Source organism: Perna viridis, chromosome 15 (assembly GCF_037379345.1).
Source record: "Perna viridis isolate PV_CMFRI_1.1 ecotype Kerala chromosome 15, ASM3737934v1, whole genome shotgun sequence".
Classification (NCBI taxonomy): domain Eukaryota; kingdom Metazoa; phylum Mollusca; class Bivalvia; order Mytilida; family Mytilidae; genus Perna; species Perna viridis.
Genome location: NC_142459.1, coordinates 963,931 through 982,523, shown reverse-complemented (window position 1 = coordinate 982,523; position 18,593 = coordinate 963,931). Strand labels below are relative to the sequence as shown.

General features: G+C 35.1%; 1 protein-coding gene across 1 annotated transcript; it reads left to right on the top strand.

Annotated features, from left to right (window-relative positions):
* The first annotated feature begins 9,240 nt into the window (after positions 1-9,240).
* LOC148596469 (uncharacterized) lies at positions 9,241-14,397 on the top strand. The gene is made up of 2 exons (XM_088563447.1): positions 9,241-10,139; positions 10,868-14,397. The coding sequence occupies exon 2, from the start codon at positions 10,871-10,873 to the stop codon at positions 13,412-13,414; it is 2,544 nt and encodes an 847-aa protein (XP_088419573.1). The 5' UTR covers positions 9,241-10,139; positions 10,868-10,870; the 3' UTR covers positions 13,415-14,397.
* The last annotated feature ends 4,196 nt before the right edge of the window (positions 14,398-18,593 follow it).

Below are 18,593 nucleotides of genomic sequence, written 5' to 3'. Positions count from 1 at the left end.
CTTAAATAGATGCAAGTTAAATATTTATCTTTATTTCCATACCCGCAGTCTTTAAGATAATTTTTGCTGTCTCTGGGTGGACAAGATAAATCGTCGGTTTGAAGCTTCCAATCCATACTCGAAAGAACCGTGGATATCTTTTCACCAAATCCTCTACGGCCTCAATATTCACACTTCTGTCCTTGATAAACTATAGTGTATATGGAAAAGCAAATATTTACACCGATTTGTAATATGATATGAGTTACGCAACAACATAGTTTCGGGCATCGCACTGATACATTTTTCTTACTGTTGTAAAGAGTAATCAAGGGAACCAAGGTTATAGCGGTAATCAAAAGAATGTAATCCAGGGACAAAGACCAGATATGGAAAACAGACATACACAACAAAGAACATAAAGTAGCTAAAATCATACATACAAAGTAACAAAAGTAAATGAGCAACTCGGACTCCACTAAAAACTGGGAGCATGGACCAGGTGCACCGGTAGGGTAACCGTCCTCTGCTTTTCTAGAAACACCCGCCGAGTTGCTCATAAAAAGTCAAATCCGGGAGAGACAAACGAGGAAAGAAAAAATATGTCCCGTTGAATAAATCAGTTTTCATGGTGCTGATGGATACACCATAACGATCCACCAGTTCATGATGACGACCAAAAAATTTCTTTAGTGATGACTTCAATCTTGTAGCAACATAACCCTGTTCCAGAAGCCTATTTGTTAGAGTTCTAGCGCGATACAAAAAGTCTGCGTTGTCCCGGCAAGCTCTGGCATAACGTATGAGTTGTGATATGAACACTCCATACGCAGGAGCCGAAGGGATGTTGCCACAAATGAAAGGAAAGTTGACAATTCTGAATGAACAATCATCACGTTTGTCGTAAAGTTTGGTCAATAGTTTTCCTTTACCATCGATTTCTAAGTGTAGGTCAAGATATGAGGCTGACTTCACAGTGTCTGTAGTATCTTTTATCTCAAGTTCTTTTGGGTAGATGTGATGTATCAAATCCCCGAAATTAGGATTGTTTAAAGATAACACGTCATCTATATAGCGGAAACTGAGATTGAAGGATCTAGCCAAACAATATTCTTTCTTTCTGATCAGATCAGCTATAAAGTCAGCCTCATAAGAGTGAAGGAATAGGTCAGCTAGTAAAGGAGCACAATTTGTTCCCGTTGGAATGCCGACTGTTTGTTGAAAAACACGTCCACCACACTGGACAAATATGTTGTCGATTAAAAATTCCAGCATTTTGTAAACATCTTCCTCTGTATATTTGGAAGATGATTTGGAATTATTTCTTACAAAGTATGAGGAATCTCTACCAAGAACTATATATTTGTATTGAAAAAAGGAATGACAACAGAAAAGGGCGAGATAATATAGGTACACAGTTGTCCCTTTTTTTAGAATAATACGGCGTACCGGATATAGATATCGTAAATATATATATTTTCTTCTTCTCTTTTCAAGTTCCACATTTTAATTTATGATAAGTTTAAAGACTGTTTCCAGTATTTTAGGCTAGGAAATGCCAATATTTAGGACCTTGTAACAATGGCAACCGATAGTCAAAAAGATGAAATTACAAGTTATTTTTCATTTTCTGGTGGTAATAGGCTAGTCCTGCAAATATAACAGAAATCGGTCACCATGCGTGGTACACCATGTTAAGTGGTTACAGGAAATGGCTGTTAATTAGAAATCTCGAAAAACGCATTACGAAGTGAGAAGATGCAATTGAAGAATTTCAAAGTTAGAAAAGTTGTATTTCAAAGTTAAAATACAGATTTTCATAGTACAAAATGGAAAGTTACACACTTACAAGTTACAAATTGACAATTAACAAATCAAGAAGTTACAATTTAACAATTTACGGATTAAGAATTTTGACCTCGTTGGCATTCCATATTAAGTATAACAAGAATGGGTATGGTGATATCGGAATGAAAATGTCAGCTCAAGGTCACACGTTGGTCTACAACGAACGACGAAGGAACCCTAACACCACAGGGCAAGCTGCAGCTGGCCTCAAAACACGTCATTTTACATTCAGTTTCGGCGAAAAAGTTGCCCCAATGTACTCAAGTAACCAAACAAGACACACAGAGGCCAGATTTCTTTACTTGGGACGGGCGGAGTTAAAGTACTTTGGCGTCATCACACACCCCTTTAAAATCTGGCCACTGTGGAAAAATATTACACAATCAAGCTTACCTAAAAACCAGCTAAAAAAGGTCGAGTCCCTTGTTACAAGGGAAAAAAGAATCTGATTATAAGTAAGGACTACTAACAATTAACTGACATGCCAGTGCCACACCATTTTAAACCTACAAAAAGTCATGCCCATCGTATCTTTCAACTTATATAATTCCTGACTATGAGCAGGCACAAACACATGCGGTAGAACTAGTTTGCTGGATGCTGGTACCTATGTCTTTCTTCCTGTTATATCTTTTGGTCTTGCGTAGGCTTAAAACTTGGGAGCGTGCTACTTTGACGGGGGAAACGTCGGTGTGGTTAAGCTATGCTTAATATGCACAGAAACATGAATATTCAAAGGGAAAATCTTGTCATTACATTTCTGCTATTTTTAACATACCGTCATTGAATTCGTCAACACAACTACATGTAGTGCCAAATTCCGAGTGTTTGTTTGTTTGTTAGGGTTTAACGTCCGAGCAGCAATATTTCAGCTATATTCAGACGATGAACATGAAATTGATGATAAAATGAACATGAAATGATGATGAAATGAAAAAGGGATGGGACACAAGGACAATGGGGTCGACAAATTTTGATTGCCACTGGAAATAGGGAGAGGTGGGTAGGGTCGGGCAATTTAGCCTCCTGTGGCGGAGCCATATGGTTCCTACTCCGGGAGAATACCACAGTAGGGTTCTTTAACGTGCGAGGAACGTGGCATCTTTCTCAACACAGTGCACCACTATGGTTTGCGGTCAGGTTTTCCGTATTATAGACTGACAACCCCAGCATGTAACACGCCAGGGGTACCCCATTCCACCACCTGAGGCACACTATTTAGTCGCCTTTTACGACAAGCTTAGCGCTGCTGCAGGCCTATTCTTTTAACAACCGGACCTGCACGGGGCCAAATTCCGAATGAGTTTTTGGTATATTTATCCGTAACACCTCTTACATGTACCAAGTTTTACCCACATTTTTTGTTGAAAGATCGTGAAGATTCGGAGGTCAGATGGGGTCCCAGAAATGCCCAGAACCCAGGATTTTGCGTCATTCCCCCCAGAGTTTCTAGGGGGTCTTGAGAGGCCCCAGGCCTGATCTCGGCAAACTGTTTTTGCATCATTATAATAAGAACCTAGCTACGGCCCTGGATATATATTATTGATTAGAATGCCAACTCGAGTATACGTAAATACTAAGGAACGATCATTTGATTCTGAGGGATTGAGATATCAGAAAATAAAAATTCTGGTCTGCTAAAATAAATAATTTTGCCTCGATGTGGTTTAAAATACATTTTCTGACCCGCCAAAAAATAAAATAAAATGAAATAATTATGTGACCCCACAAAACTAGCAACGCTCCACTTTGAATCAAGTTGTAATCCTCGAATTCTATAAATGATAGTGTCTTGTGCAATCAGTTCTTACCGAGTTCGGCAAAATATTTGTTTCAACATATATTTTTCATCTATATCAAAATTCCGTATGAAATGTTTCAAACAAAACATTTGAAACTTCAATACAAATATTCGCTTAGCTCTGAATTTTACGGAAAAAATGATAAAATATAAAGCATTAATGGAACGCTGTCCATAGACGGTCCTAAAGACAAAAATGCACAAATACATGTACATGTAATAAACAATGTAATGAAAACACAAATAAATTATAATAATGATAATATAAAAAAAATATATTTAAAAAAGACAATATTGCGTAAATAGGAATTCGGTCAACATAGAAATAGTATGTTGGTTTACTAGTTTTAATTCAATATAGCTCTGTGTGTTTCAATAGATTGATTTACTTTTTACTCAGCAGATTTTTCAGGTGCTGTAATTACGGATGATAACTAAGACTATTGTACTCTGAATATTTTATTCTTACGCTGTCGTTTAAAGATTATGCCTTAAAACATGTGTATATCTTTCCGAACAATGCTTTAGCGTCTGTAAGTATCGTTCTAGTCTCACTTTCCTGAAAGGAAATCCTAAGATCGGTCTGAATTTTATTGTTAACTTCCGTGCGCTGTATTACATAGCAAAATCTCCAGTTTAAGGATTTTTCTTAACACTTTTTTAATGTAGAAATAGATATTTATCATTTCTATAGGTATTTTTACACGAACATTATGTTTTTTTATCTAATCAATACTGAATTCAACGCTCTGAAAATGACAAATCTCCATGCATTTGAATGATAGATTAGGACGTATTCTCGTAAAACCAAAGTCTCGTGACGAGATTTTAGTTTTTTACTCTTTACAGCGGCGGGTCCAGACCTTGGTCAGCTGGGGAGCTGGCAAAAATTTCTCATTTTAACCTTTCAACAAGGGCAAAGCAAGTAATTCAGGTCAGGGGGGGGGCCTAAGCGTAAATAATTGTCGTGCAGAACGATGCAAAATTTTTTTTGAGGGGTGAAATATGTAAAATAAATTTAAGAATAATATTTCATTATTCTTAGTGCAGGTTAATACCTTTTACTGTGTTTGTGTATTGACTTTGATCCTCAGGTAATGATCTGTTGATCAATTATATTGCAGTAGTGGACAGGTAATTTTGGAAGCATTCAGGTGTGGCAATTTAATTGTAAATGAGTTATTGGAGGTGTGTTTGGTTTTGGAGTTCAGATTGGTTTAGAAGTCTGAGCATTTTTTTCATCGTTTCTGTCCTAGAGTTTTCCCGCTCATTTTTCTTTTTCTGCTTTGAGTTGAGTTTTTGTCCTTGAAGTAGTCAGACATATTGGTATATTGTACAAGTATGTGAATATTGGATTTGGGATTTCTGAGATTGATTTTGATGGTACATTAATATTATACTAGTAGTATGTAGTTAGATGTATACATGGGTAACCTGGTTCCATAGACAGGGTTGAACCTTTAAACATCTAATAAAGTATAAACATAGTGAACCTGAAATTTTGGTATTTACAACCCCTATTACATATACGGTATGCGACATAGGTCTGGGGTGGAAAATAGGGTATGCGATATAGGTCTTGGGTATGATATACAGTATGCGATATAGTTCTAGAATTGTGATATAGGGTGACGATATTTGGTTTAAACAAACACTTATAATGCATATGCAAAAAAGTTATATTCTAAAAATATGATAAATATACATAATATATAATAAACCTAGTAAGATATATGATACATATAGCTTAGTTTTATGGTGATGATTATCATTTTTAAGTGATGCAGAAGGAGGGACTAAAGCCCCATAGCTCTCCCAAAAAATCCGCGACGGGCTTATATCTATATATATTAGTAATTCTGTATTATTCACTCCGTCGGTAATTCGCTATACAAACTATGTTGAACTTTCTTGTATAACGTACATAGTTATAGATATTTCAATTATACGTAACTCTATGGTTATACATGTATATACAAATTCATACATAGTAGTGTAATTTACACTGATCCGCATACAATTATCCTAACGTCTTTTGCCTGTCTATTCACTTACCAATAGTAAATGACCTTTGAACCAATGTTTTTGCTCTACGCTGTATCCAGGTAAATTATTGAAGAATGTTTTCCATTGATGAAACCACCAGACATAACGGGCAACTATTACTAAAATGTAAACACAGATCCCAATAAGAATTGTCGCTGTGAAAACTCCATCCGGTCTAGTTATCAACGACATGACGTGTGTTTTATATGTATCGTCTGTGCAAAACTTGAAAGAATAGTCAAGGACGTTTAAAACTCCCTTGTAATGATTACATAATATGTATTTATATGCAGTATTATACATTGATTTTAGTGTATGTATTAGAGAAAATGTACTTTCCTAATAGTATGAAAAGTCTAAAAGTTTATTGGAATCGAATTAAATCGTATTCGGATAAAATTCACTTCTGAATTTCCTAGCAATTCTAACTGGGGAATAGTTTTGTTAACTTGTAACAATAAAGCTTTTATTATAAAGCCGTTAAAAATGCTGAATTATATATTTGCAATACGTGTATACAGTATCATATATCAATGTACTCATGTACTGAATCAATTTATATCGATTATTTGAATTTGTATTCCTCAACTAATCATCAAATTGCAAAAAATATAGCATTAAAGGAGAGTACGGTGATTGAATTCAAACGTATCGTAACACAAGCTTATCGTTATAAATATGATTAAAATTGAAATCTTTGTTTTATATTTAAATTCACCATTCTGATTACGAAGGACATTTAAAGAAAGCACACACACCAACATTCATAATGCATAGTAGCAGTGCGACAGTTTGCGTAATATTCAGGTTCGATATCGGTTAACATATAGAATACCTGGATGAATGATCACAAAACTCTCCAACATAGTGCATAATTGAACTACAATCTACCATTTTTCTGGCCGAAGCTGTCCATTAAATCATGTAAACTTAACCCACGATGATTGAATAAATCATATCAGTGCCGTACCCATAAACTTTGAATGGACTTCCAATTTTAGCTGATTTTCTCCAGGAATTTTAAATATATTAAGCAAAAAGAGGTTGTACTTGCACCTATGGCACCCCCTCTGGCTACGGCCATGCATATTTTGAGATACATGCTCCTCTTAACTAACTACATTTTTCAGTTGATAAACTTCACAGCTCAAGTGCTACAAGTTATTCCATATTCCATAGAAACCAACTTGCCCTGTAAAAGACTTAGTTTCTGGGCACCTAGTACCAGAGACATGTACATTGACATAAACGACAAAGTCTTAAAATATAATTTTAAGGCCCCGAAGCACCTACAGCTTTATTATAATTACAACAACACTGCGAAAGTAGCCAAAGAGAATGATTATTGAATAAAACAATAACACCAGTCCTAAAATACATTATCAAAATTTCTATGCCACCGTCTATGCAAAGTTTCAGTTCTATTTGTCATCTCTGGGCTTCGATGTCACGGGGCGGTAACCGTTATAACCGTCATAAAAATACACGATACAGTTGGTGATACGTCTGAATGGTTTCGGTGTCGTGCTACTCTTTTGTAAAAAAAGTGGCTAGAAATGAGAAGTGAATAATTGCATCAAACCATCTTCTTTATTATACAAGTTTCTTGATCGGGACCACTGCGCTTTTTACCCGCCAGGGTCCGCATGAAATATCTGGAGACAGCTCTTCCAATTGGTACTCAGCTTTCCGCTATTATATTTCAGTTCTATAACTGATGACTATTTATAACCTCGCAGCTAAGCATCAAATGGTTCATTACTCGTCTAAAAATAAATAGGTAACTTGAATGTATCGACAATGAACGACTTTTTTATTTCGGGTAAATGCATAAAAAAAACAGATACTGATAAGAGGTTAGAGGTCTAATTTTTAATTCGATATCAAAATTAATCAGCAAATTTAGTTCACAGTAAAAGTCGCTTATTGGATTTGTTTATTGACGTAAATAACAGAGAACTGAAACTTACAACGTGGACCCGAGGAGTTAAATATGTATTTAACTACTTGGTGGACCTAACTAATCTGCATTTGAACCTTAATGGGGTATGCCGATGGGACTACTTTCCTGTGGTAGGGTAAGATAATTACAGATGCTATCAGGCTTTACAAATCTAAAGGCTCTGGCGACTGCTATATCTATTCTGATCTTCGATCTACGTTAATAATAACCACGTAATTTAGTGAGTGTAGACATATCCACGTAAACAGGCGTATACCCAAATTTATCATACACGGCATATATATTTGCAAGCTTTTATTTTTGAAAAAAAAATCGGCAACCTTATAATTATCATATTCTCAGTGCTCGATATTTTTTATCTTACATTTTCTATTTCAGGATATTGTCGTGATACAAATGCATATCGAGTTTCAAGTGACAATGTTACACATCTTTGCCGACAGACAGTACAACGATAGTCAGTACAACGATAGACAGTACAACGATAAGCAGTACAACGATATGCAGTACAGCGATAGTCAGTACAACGATAGACAGTACAACGATAAGCAGTACAACGATAGACAGTACAACGATAAGCAGTACAACGCAAGTTTCAATCTGACTCTCTATGATAAGTTACACGTTACAGTGGTTTTGCAATCTACACATGCTATATTTCACATTATAATAATAATTTCCTCATTCAAATCTGCACTTTTGAAAAAAAAAACATACATTCATCTCACACTAAAATCAACCAAATCAAACCACATCAGGAACGATAACTCTTGCAAAGTGTCAATTCTATTTACAATCTATATATATTTTATCTCAAAAGCGCAACAACCAAACGAAAAGATCAGAAAATGTTTTTGAACAAGAAGTAAAACTGAATTCGGTGGGGTTTTGGCATGCACGAATCACCTGTCTGATTTTAATTTAGAAAGACTGCACCTGTAGAATCTTGGTTCCCATGATTACTCCTTAACATATAGAAAACAGTCAAACACATTTATGAGTGCTCTTTTACCATTTTTTTATGGCTGATTATATTGGGGTATAATGACAATTCGATTAAATTTTGAAGTCAGTTTTAACCAATTCGTAAATGATTAGAAATAATCCCTTGAAAGACCAAGGCAGTGGACGGTTGGAAAAAGTCCCTTGATATACCAAGGCAGTGAAAGGTTTGAAATAATCCCTGAAAGACCAAGGCAGTGGAAGGCACACGCCATATATCGTTTTCATTTAAATCGTAGTTTAGGGGATTTTATACACATCAGCATATCTATCCAAAAGAACTTGACATGTGATGAAGGATTGAAGGATATTACAGACATATTCTAAATAATTATGCCGTCTTGTGAGGCTAATTTTTGTTTTTCTTGGTGACCTCAGCGAACGTCATGATTATCTGGACTACTACCGACACTGTGAAGTCATCTTCATAATCATATCTTGACCTACACTTAGAGATCTATGGAAATAGACTAATTATTGGCCAAACTATATTACAAACAGGATGACTTTTCAATAGTATAAAAGGTTTCAAAGAAAAATGTTTACTATTACTTCCTTCCCCAAGAGACCGTCAACCAGATTGGTCAGTCATTCCCAAATAATGGGTACAATTACATAATTACAGTGTCGCCGGCAATATTCCATAAATTACCAGCTTAAAATTTGTTTCGGAGAAGTTTCTTTTTTGTTCTTAGAAGTTGGAATATATACTAACATAAAATTATATTTCGTGGTGATGTAAATCGTAAATAATTTTGTGTGATTTTAACATCCATTATCCGGAAATCACTCCAAATACGAATGTCGCTTAGAAAAAGTCCAAATGTAGGTGTGAAATTAACATCCTTCTTTTCATCCAATTCATATAAACTTTCCATTTTTATTTTACACCATATTATATTTTAATTATATATTACTTTCTTCATCGCATGATGTTGAATACACTTTGACCAAGAAACTAAATCAATGTCGCCGATAAACGTATAACCTACCATAACGAATGTTGAGGTACGGGCAGGAAATATTCATATGACAAGAAAACCTGATTCATATGACTTTAAGAAGTGTTGATATATTAATTTTTTAAATGCTACCTCTAACTTTTGTTACAAGGTTATGAAAATTGAAAAAAATACTTTTTGTTCTGTATTTTCCCATTGTCGCATATAAGAACCTAACCTACGTTACGCATAATTTTGTAACATATTTTCAGGGACAACTCATATGATTCAAAGTTTCTTTAAAATACACATAATTCTTCTCAAGAATCAGTTTTATGAAAGCAAATCAAGAAAATTGTTGCATATATCCAAATTAATAATAATAAACCTAACCTCCGTTTTAATAACCTCCGTTACGCAGTTGTTACCGGACCTTTTTATCGGTATCAACGGCTGTTGACACCGCCGGAAGTCATTTTTGTAGCAGACAGCTTTTGTTGAAAATAATACAGCACGACAAAAGAAAGATATAAAGAATATTTTTATCGATTTTTGAAAGGTAAGTTTGCTCATTTATTCCCCATGATGCAAGAAACATTAAAACGTACAATAAACGTTTTCTCAGCCATTTTCTCATATATAAGACTCTACAACACAACTTTGCTAAAATACGACGACTTTCACAACTTCAATAGCGGTGTATAGCCAATATTATCCAGATTTTCGAGACTTCATGAATGTTACGGAGGTTATGCTAATAATAAAAAAAATTTAACATGCATACACGAAAATAACAATTAAAAATTTGTTTACATTGTTACAGATCCCGTTTTAGTCAATCAATTACCACCTATGAGTATCAAATATTGATGCCTTTCATTAACAACACTTTTGATATACGTTACGGAGGATAGAAATTAAAAAAAAATTAATCATTTGTTCCAGGCAAGACTTAATTCTCCTATGGTTACGATAATCGAAGAATATTTTTTGTTCCATTGTCTTGATAGTCATTACATTGAAATACTAACTGTGATATATACGTTCGATGTTGGTAAGTGCTCGAATTTGCCGTTATGGAGGTTTTTAATTTCGTTACGGAGGATAGAAAAAAAATATATGATTATCGATTGACGCCTATGCTTCATAGTGGAGTATAAATACATTATAATATCTATGTAGGTGCGGGCACGCGAGTGTATGAGTATTATGCATGTCCCCCAGATTAGTTGCGCATGTGCGTGTATGAAAACAAGCCTGTTCATTTCGTTCTATTTTTATTTTCAGACAATGCCACTGAGTAATGCAGAGAGACAGAGACGTTATAGGGAGAAACAAAAAGCAAAAAACCCAGTTACATATCTCAAGAAAGAAGCTCAAAGGAAAAGAGAAACATATATTCCATCGAATTTACTTTCCCCCGCTGCATTAAAGAAAAGACGAGAAGAGCTATGTAAGAAGTCAAAGCGACATTACAAGAAAGTAAAAAGAGTCAAAAATGATACGATCGAAGTTGCAAGACCTTCCTCCTCATTAACAATGATAGTCAAATTGCCAATCAACAACATAAACAAGGGAAAACAAGTGAGAAAAACATATCGGAGGTCGTTGAGAACAGCGTACAGGAAAAATAATGAACTGTTAGGAAAGAATTCAGAACTGGAAAGAAAGAATAAAAGGTTACAGAAAAGAATTGAGCGTTTGAACAAGAAGAAACCCTCGATGACGTTGACATCTACAGATGCAGAGGACGCAGACATTTCAAGTTTGGATAGTTCTATCAATAACGAAAGAATACCTATCAATGAAATGACCCCTAGAAGCAAAACAAGAACAGAAGTAAACTCCTTGCAGCTAGATAGGAAAAGGGCAGCACAAGTTAGAAAACAACTCTTACTTTCTAACACAGTACTTCATAGCATTAGGTCATCAGTACAGCAGAAAAAGAAGAAAGGGGTTAAATCAGTCTGGTCCGGGTTGATGTCAAGATATCGGTGTGCATCTGCCTTGAGTAGATCACTTGGGGTAAACAGAAAGAAAGTTAATGATTTGTCAAAAGAGAGGAAAGGCAAAGCTATGTCCGAACAGGTGAAGGGCGTGGTAATTGAATTCTTAGAGAGAGAAGATAACAGCACTACACTACCAGGGAAAAAAGACACTAAAACGACAAATAAAGAAACTAAGCAGAAGCATGTTTTGTCAGATTATGTAATGAACCTGTACGAAAAGTTCAAGCTCGAAAACCCAGAAATTCAGATGTCGAGAACGGTCTTTTATAAGTTAAGACCACCGCATATAATTCTCGTAGATTTTGCCAACAGAAAAACCTGTCTGTGCTCTAAACATCAGAACCTGGCTTTGAAAATAAAGGGTCTAAACAATGTAGGCTTGAGGTGCTCCAAAAATCCTGATATGCTCATCAAGGAGTTCACCATCAATGAGGAGATCTTAGAACAGATAAACTCGCTGGAATCTACTACAATCAAGTTCACTCAGTGGAAGAGAGTTCCAGATGGAACGAAAATGAGGTTTAAAGAAATAGAAGAAACAGTAACAAAAGCAGACTTCTGCGTCAAATTTGATAAAGATCTGACAGAATTCAGGGATCACGTTGATAGAGTTCATACCCAATACAGTCAGCTCAAAACCCTTCGCGAAAACCTTCCAGAGAATGAAGTTTTAATATGGATGGATTTTGCGGAAAACTTTGGCTGTGTCTCAGTTGAAGAGGTACAATCAGCTTACTGGAATGCTGCCATGATATCTCTGCATACTATGGTAGTTTATTATCCTACTGGTACGGACAACAAAATACAGAGCTATGTTGCTGCTTCAGATGTTCTGTCACACAATGCTACAGCAGTCTACACAATCCTTAAAAAAATGATAGCTATCATGAAAGAAGACAATCCAAACCTCAAAAGAATACATTACCTAAGCGATTCCCCGACAAGTCAGTATAGGAATAAAACAATATTCCAGTTTATTGCAATGCACGATCAGGAATTTGGAATGTCAGCTCGATGGAGCTACCTTGAAAGTGGTCATGGCAAGGGGCCATGTGACGGGCTTGGCGCAAGTGTCAAGAGAGCTGCGGATAATGCCGTCAAGCAAGGCAAGAGGTCGATTCAGTCTGCAGACGATTTTATGATATGGGCTACTGGAGCTCGGGAATCTGGGAGTAGAGTGAAATACATATCTTACAACCAGGAGGATTATGATAACTCAGAGAAGATTTTGTCGGAAAGAATTACACCTGTTGCTGTCAAAGGAACATTCAAAATTCACTATGTCATAGGAAATGGAATAACCGAAGTATATACAAGAAATACGTCATGCTATTGTAAGGAATGTATTGCTGATATTTCTACATCAACATGTGTAGGGTACACGCTTCATCGACTTGTAAAGGACAGTGGTAACGAGGGCATTGTAGAAGCTCTGGCAAGTTCAGATCAAGAGGGAGAAACAGGAGAAGGAAGAAATCTAGAAGGAGTAGAAATAAACAGACACCAGCAGGAGACTGTTGCGCTAGATAAACTTTCGAAAGAAACTTGGGTTGCAGCAATGTACCAACGAAAATGGTACATAGGACAAGTTATAGATTTAGATCAAAATGATGAAGAAGTCAATGTGAAGTTTATGACACAGGCTGGTCGATATGGGGAGAGCTTCAAATGGCCAAAGGAAGATGACATAATCTGGATAAAATTGGAGCACATTTTATGTGTTATTGTGTCTCCTCCTAAACCATCGGGGAAAAGGATAAAAACTTATACCATCCCATTAGATGACTTGAAGAAAATCGAGATCCTCGCTAAAACACATGCCTAAAAAACTTTGATGTACTTGTCATTCCAAACATGTTATTGTGATGTTTTGGTAATATATGTGAATTAAATGAGAAAAAATAACCTCCGTAACACGAAAATATAATTGAAAATAATATATTTCGTCTTAATGTCATTGCAAGTTATATAAATTTGTCTAATATGGCCAGTAAAATATCACTGTTGGTTACAAGAAATATCAAATTAACGATATTAAGTTAAGATAAAACAATCTCGTGAATGTTCATGAATCGTTACGGAGATTATTGCATAAAAGGTCCTTTTAATTTAAAAATACATATAATTTGATATAAAAAAACAGTTGTCTAGTTTGTATCTTGTCTGTGAGTTGTTGTAAAATGTACGCAATAAATATTTGAATGTTACTTTGTATCAACATTTGCATACTGTTTTTTTCTTAACCTCCGTAACAAAGTTGGGCATGTGGATATGCCACATGAAACATGCGCAATAGTAATTCAAAACATATTTATTAGATCATTTTGGAAAGCTGTAATATGAAACTATAATAATATACAATAAGACCTTTTTATATGTTAAAATTCATTACTTCTCTAGTACTGCAAACTTGTAATATGAATTAATTATAAAAAAAACTCTCTTGATTCAGACATTTTATTTGTTTATTTCTTTCTATACATTGCAGAATAATACCATTAATTATTTTGTTATGGTGGTATATGTAAGCCTTTTCACATGAGCCTTGATAAACATCATGTGTTCCTCTTCTTTAATTATTAAGGCTGACTTTATAAAACACTAACTTCCGTAACGTTCACATCTACCTTAACATCTTAAAAATTCTATAACTTGAAAACTGCTTTGATGGTGCGAGTGAAATTTTGGAAATTGACAGACCAGATATAGATACAAAATGGTATACCATTTGTCCCTCTGTTCAGTTGACATTTATTTTTATCAGTTTCTACAATCTAATTGTACCCATTATTTGGGAATGACTGTGGTGTGTGTTGGTGGGTTACGTCCCTTTGAAAAAAAAACTTGCATTCCGTAAACCATTGTACTTGATTTATATGGTCTAGATCACATCGTATTACCGCGACTTGTATCATTTTTTGTTTAAACCCGACGGATACCATAAATCGCCGTCCGCGAAGTGACCACCCGGGTAAACCCGTTGCTTTCAAAGCGGTGCTAATCGATAATGCAGTTGATAAACAAGTTCACGAAAATTGACACTCGGAGTAAAATAATGAATCCTTAGGAAATGTGGTGATTGTTTTTCATTCAAGCCTTACACCATCCCTCGTTAAAGGTATTCTCATTAACAAATGAATCGAATATAGTTCAAAGTAAAAAAAATCTTTCATCTGAACTTTTCATTAATTTTGTTGTTGTTTGTATTTTCCTTTTAAAAACAACTCATAGAAACCTGATCAATTCCAAGTTTGTAATAGTTTGTAATAATTTATTGATAAACATAAAGTTATTCAAGCACCCAAGCCTGGAATGTGTAGCTTTTAAAGCACCTAAGCCTGGAATGTGTAGCTTTTAAAGCACCCGAGCCTGGAATGTGTAGCTTTTAATACGGTTGATACGATTGTCTAAAGTGGTCGAGAGCAGACAAATAAGTCGCAAATGCGGTTATTTTTTTTTTATTATTATTTTACGACATAAATAACAATGAAAAGTTATGGCTATGTTTAAAAACTAGCATATGAATCTAGCCCTTTTTTACTATGATTTGCATCGTTGTAGATGAATTATAGGTTCATATTATTGTTTTTTCAAAGTCGTTTTGGTTCTGAACGTATATCTATACAGGATAGACATGGTTTTTATATGTTTCTATTGTGATGAAAAGACTAATGACCTCTAAATCATAGTGATAAATTCTATTTCTGAATACAAGAATAGTGAAATAAAATGTGGAAAGCTAGCTTTAAATGATCAAACTGGGAAATTTCAGTACGCAACGAAGTCATACATTAAAAACATGATAATTGTGTTGCATGTGCAAGACAATGAAGGACAATTTTTTCAGGTCTATTGCACAGTCAGACAGTTCAAAGTTCATTGAGTGTTTTTGTACATACGTAAACGCTGTATGCACCCAAATTAGATACTTAAATAGTACATGTATTTTTGCATCATGTATCTCCTTCGTGTAGAAAAGAAGTTTTTATTTAATTATGAACACCCTCCGCTATCTTTCACCAGTGTTGCCTTCTAAACTAGACCTGTTAAAAACGTCAAAAAGTCTGTAATTCAATTCAGTAAATATTTTTATAGCGAGAAGGATATCAATAAACTTTAATGTTATATATACAACCTTGGGGCCAAATACCCCCAAAAATTAACAACTACGTTACATGTTTTGGAACTTATTTTGATCCGTACCAGCTTGATTCAGAAAGGGGTTCCGGGAGAAGGATTCGTCTTTTCGTTGGGAAATTGCGTGCAAGTTGTGGAAAATATAAGTAAGCGATAGCCTTTAAGCACTAGCCCATTTAGAAATATTTGAATTGGACCCCTTCCTATTTATAAAATCTGGATCCTCCGTTGTCGTACATTTCATTCACACAGTGAAAATCTACTTACCAATTATATGTATCCTCCCGAAAGAGAATAGATCACTTAAACATGTTAAGCAAAACTTGAATTGTGGGTGAAACACATCAGTCGCCCGAAAAGTCTTAGTTATAAAATATAATTAGAATAGGTTTGGTGTATATGTCAAAGAGACAGCAACACCACCGGGATGAAAATGTCACCCCAATGCCACTTTTTGGTCTTCAGTGAACGAAAGGAAACCCTCATATCTCAGGGCAGGCTGCAGCTGACCCCAAAACATCATTATACACAGGTACAGCCAGATAGTTGCCCCAATATATTCAACATAAAAAATAAACTAAAAGTGAAAATGAAACAAGACATACAGAGGCCAGAAATTCCTGACTTGGGACAGGCAGAAAAAAAACAATGCCGCGGGGTTAAAGAGCTTTGAAATGATCACAATCCCTCCTCTTTAAAATTTGGCCACTGTGAAAACAAGAGTATGTATCGAAGATGCTAAAATTACTTAAAAAAAACAGGTAAGACATTCATAATAAAGATTTCTATGGATTCAATGAATAAAAACTATGAGTTTAATTTTTAATTGATATACATGTATCGAATACCATGTACTATAGTCGGCGTCACATAAATAACATACTGTTAAAATTTGAATAAAAATATTTTCTACGACTTTATTGACACCTACCGTCGTTTAAATTGTCTTAAATGACTTGCTCATTCGTTTAGCCAAACGGCTTCTCCCTAAACATTGAATCGTTAAATTCCGGTCAGATTTTAATTCTAGGTGGCAATATTTACATTGTAAAAAGTCGGCCATGTTTACAGTGATCGGGTTGCTAGGAGATGTTGTTTACGTTTAAATGGTTTGTCCAAAAACCGAAGAACCCAGAATGCAATTCGGCGTTATTTCGGATATCTCGGATTTATTTTACGCGAACAACGTATAATACCGAGAAGTTGATCAAGCAGACGATTGTCACCGGAGTTCGACGGGAACTTACGCACTTCGTTTGTAAACAAATCGTCCCGTAAAAACCAACATGGCGGATATTAGTATGGGATTTTCCCGTAAGGATTTGTTACGCATGATTTAAGCTAATCAGCGACTTGTTTTTGAGAATCTGTTTGGCTAAACGAATGAGCAAGTCATTTAAGACAATTTAAACGACGGTTGGTGTCTATAAAGTCGTAGAAAATATTTTTATTCAAATTTTAACAGTATGTTATTTATGTGACGCCGAGTATAGGTACATTAACCCCATGAAATAAATATCGATAGAAAACGTTTATCTCGAATGATATTATAAAATAGTCTAAAATGACCAAGATTAGTGTAATGTATGAATTACATACGCGTCTTATCAACCTACAGCATATATCGAAGTATTGTAAGTTAAGCATTTGCCTTTTTAACTCAAGAGATGATACAGCCCCATATTTTTTGTTTATCAACCGTATTTGCGATAAGCACCGCTTTGGAAGTAACTGGTTTACCCGGGTGTGACACCGCGTGTCAGGTAAGAATTAAGCAATTTGTATTATCTAAATGTCTACACATTTCGGTTGAATCAAACATTGTATGTGTGGCTGGTATTGATCACTATATGTATGACACCAAAAACAAACAAAAATATGTATCATTAATTGCTTCCAAATAAATTTCTGCACACAAGAAAATATGTTCGTGTTTAGAAATTTTCTAGTTTTTATTTGTATAAATAGCACCACAAATTAAAAATTCAACAATTCTGCCTACTCAAAAAAGGGGGTGCTATGACATTATTTCCCCTGATATTCACTATGAAGACAAGAACCACATCCTGGTAGGTAACTGGAACCTCAAGAGCAGATCTAATCCTATATTTGCCTCAAACTAAAAATATTAAAATATCAATTATTATAGTGAATTAAAACATTCAATATTATTGCTAAACTAAGTTAAGAGCCGCTCCAGACACTTTGAAAAGGAGGGGTGCTAGGACATTGATTGCCATTATATTTGTCAATTTTTGCACATGAAAATGACATTTTTTTCCATAAAAAAGGGGTGCTAAACTTATAGTCTGATACAGTTAGCCCGCGTGCATAGGACGGGCATCTTTGCAAGGATGTCTTAAAAAGTTGAAGAGGTAAGCAAATTAACAGAAAGGAATGCGACCCTTATCTTATTTTGTAATTGAGGACGGTTTTTTCCTCAAAAATAAAAAAAAAATGCCAGTGATCACCTGATGGAACCCGGCGCCAAGAAATCCACAAAAAATCCTTGATAAACACATTTTAATACATGCATTAACTCACAAAATACGCTAGTTTTGTAAAAAAAAAATTGTCTTCCTCGAAAACTCCATGCAATCAACGCCCAGGGACGGGGCAAAATAACTTCCAGGTCTGTGTTTATAGGGAGCAACAATATATTTTTATGGAGGTGAGGGTAAAATTTTCATTCCTGCCCTTCTAGGTTTTCTTTTTTAAGCACAGACAGAACATATCACGACAATATATATTTCCTTTTTATATTTTTGTTTTGGCCTATCCTGCCTTTTATTTTCTTGAAAATGTCACTCCTGCCTTGATCCTATAGTTGCAAATGTTTCTTAATGGTATTTGTTCAAATCCGTTCG

What these genes read in the sequence shown, in the direction of transcription:
- LOC148596469 (XM_088563447.1), top strand. Translation starts at nt 10,871, where the DNA reads ATGCCACTGAGTAATGCAGAGAGACAGAGACGTTATAGGGAGAAACAA.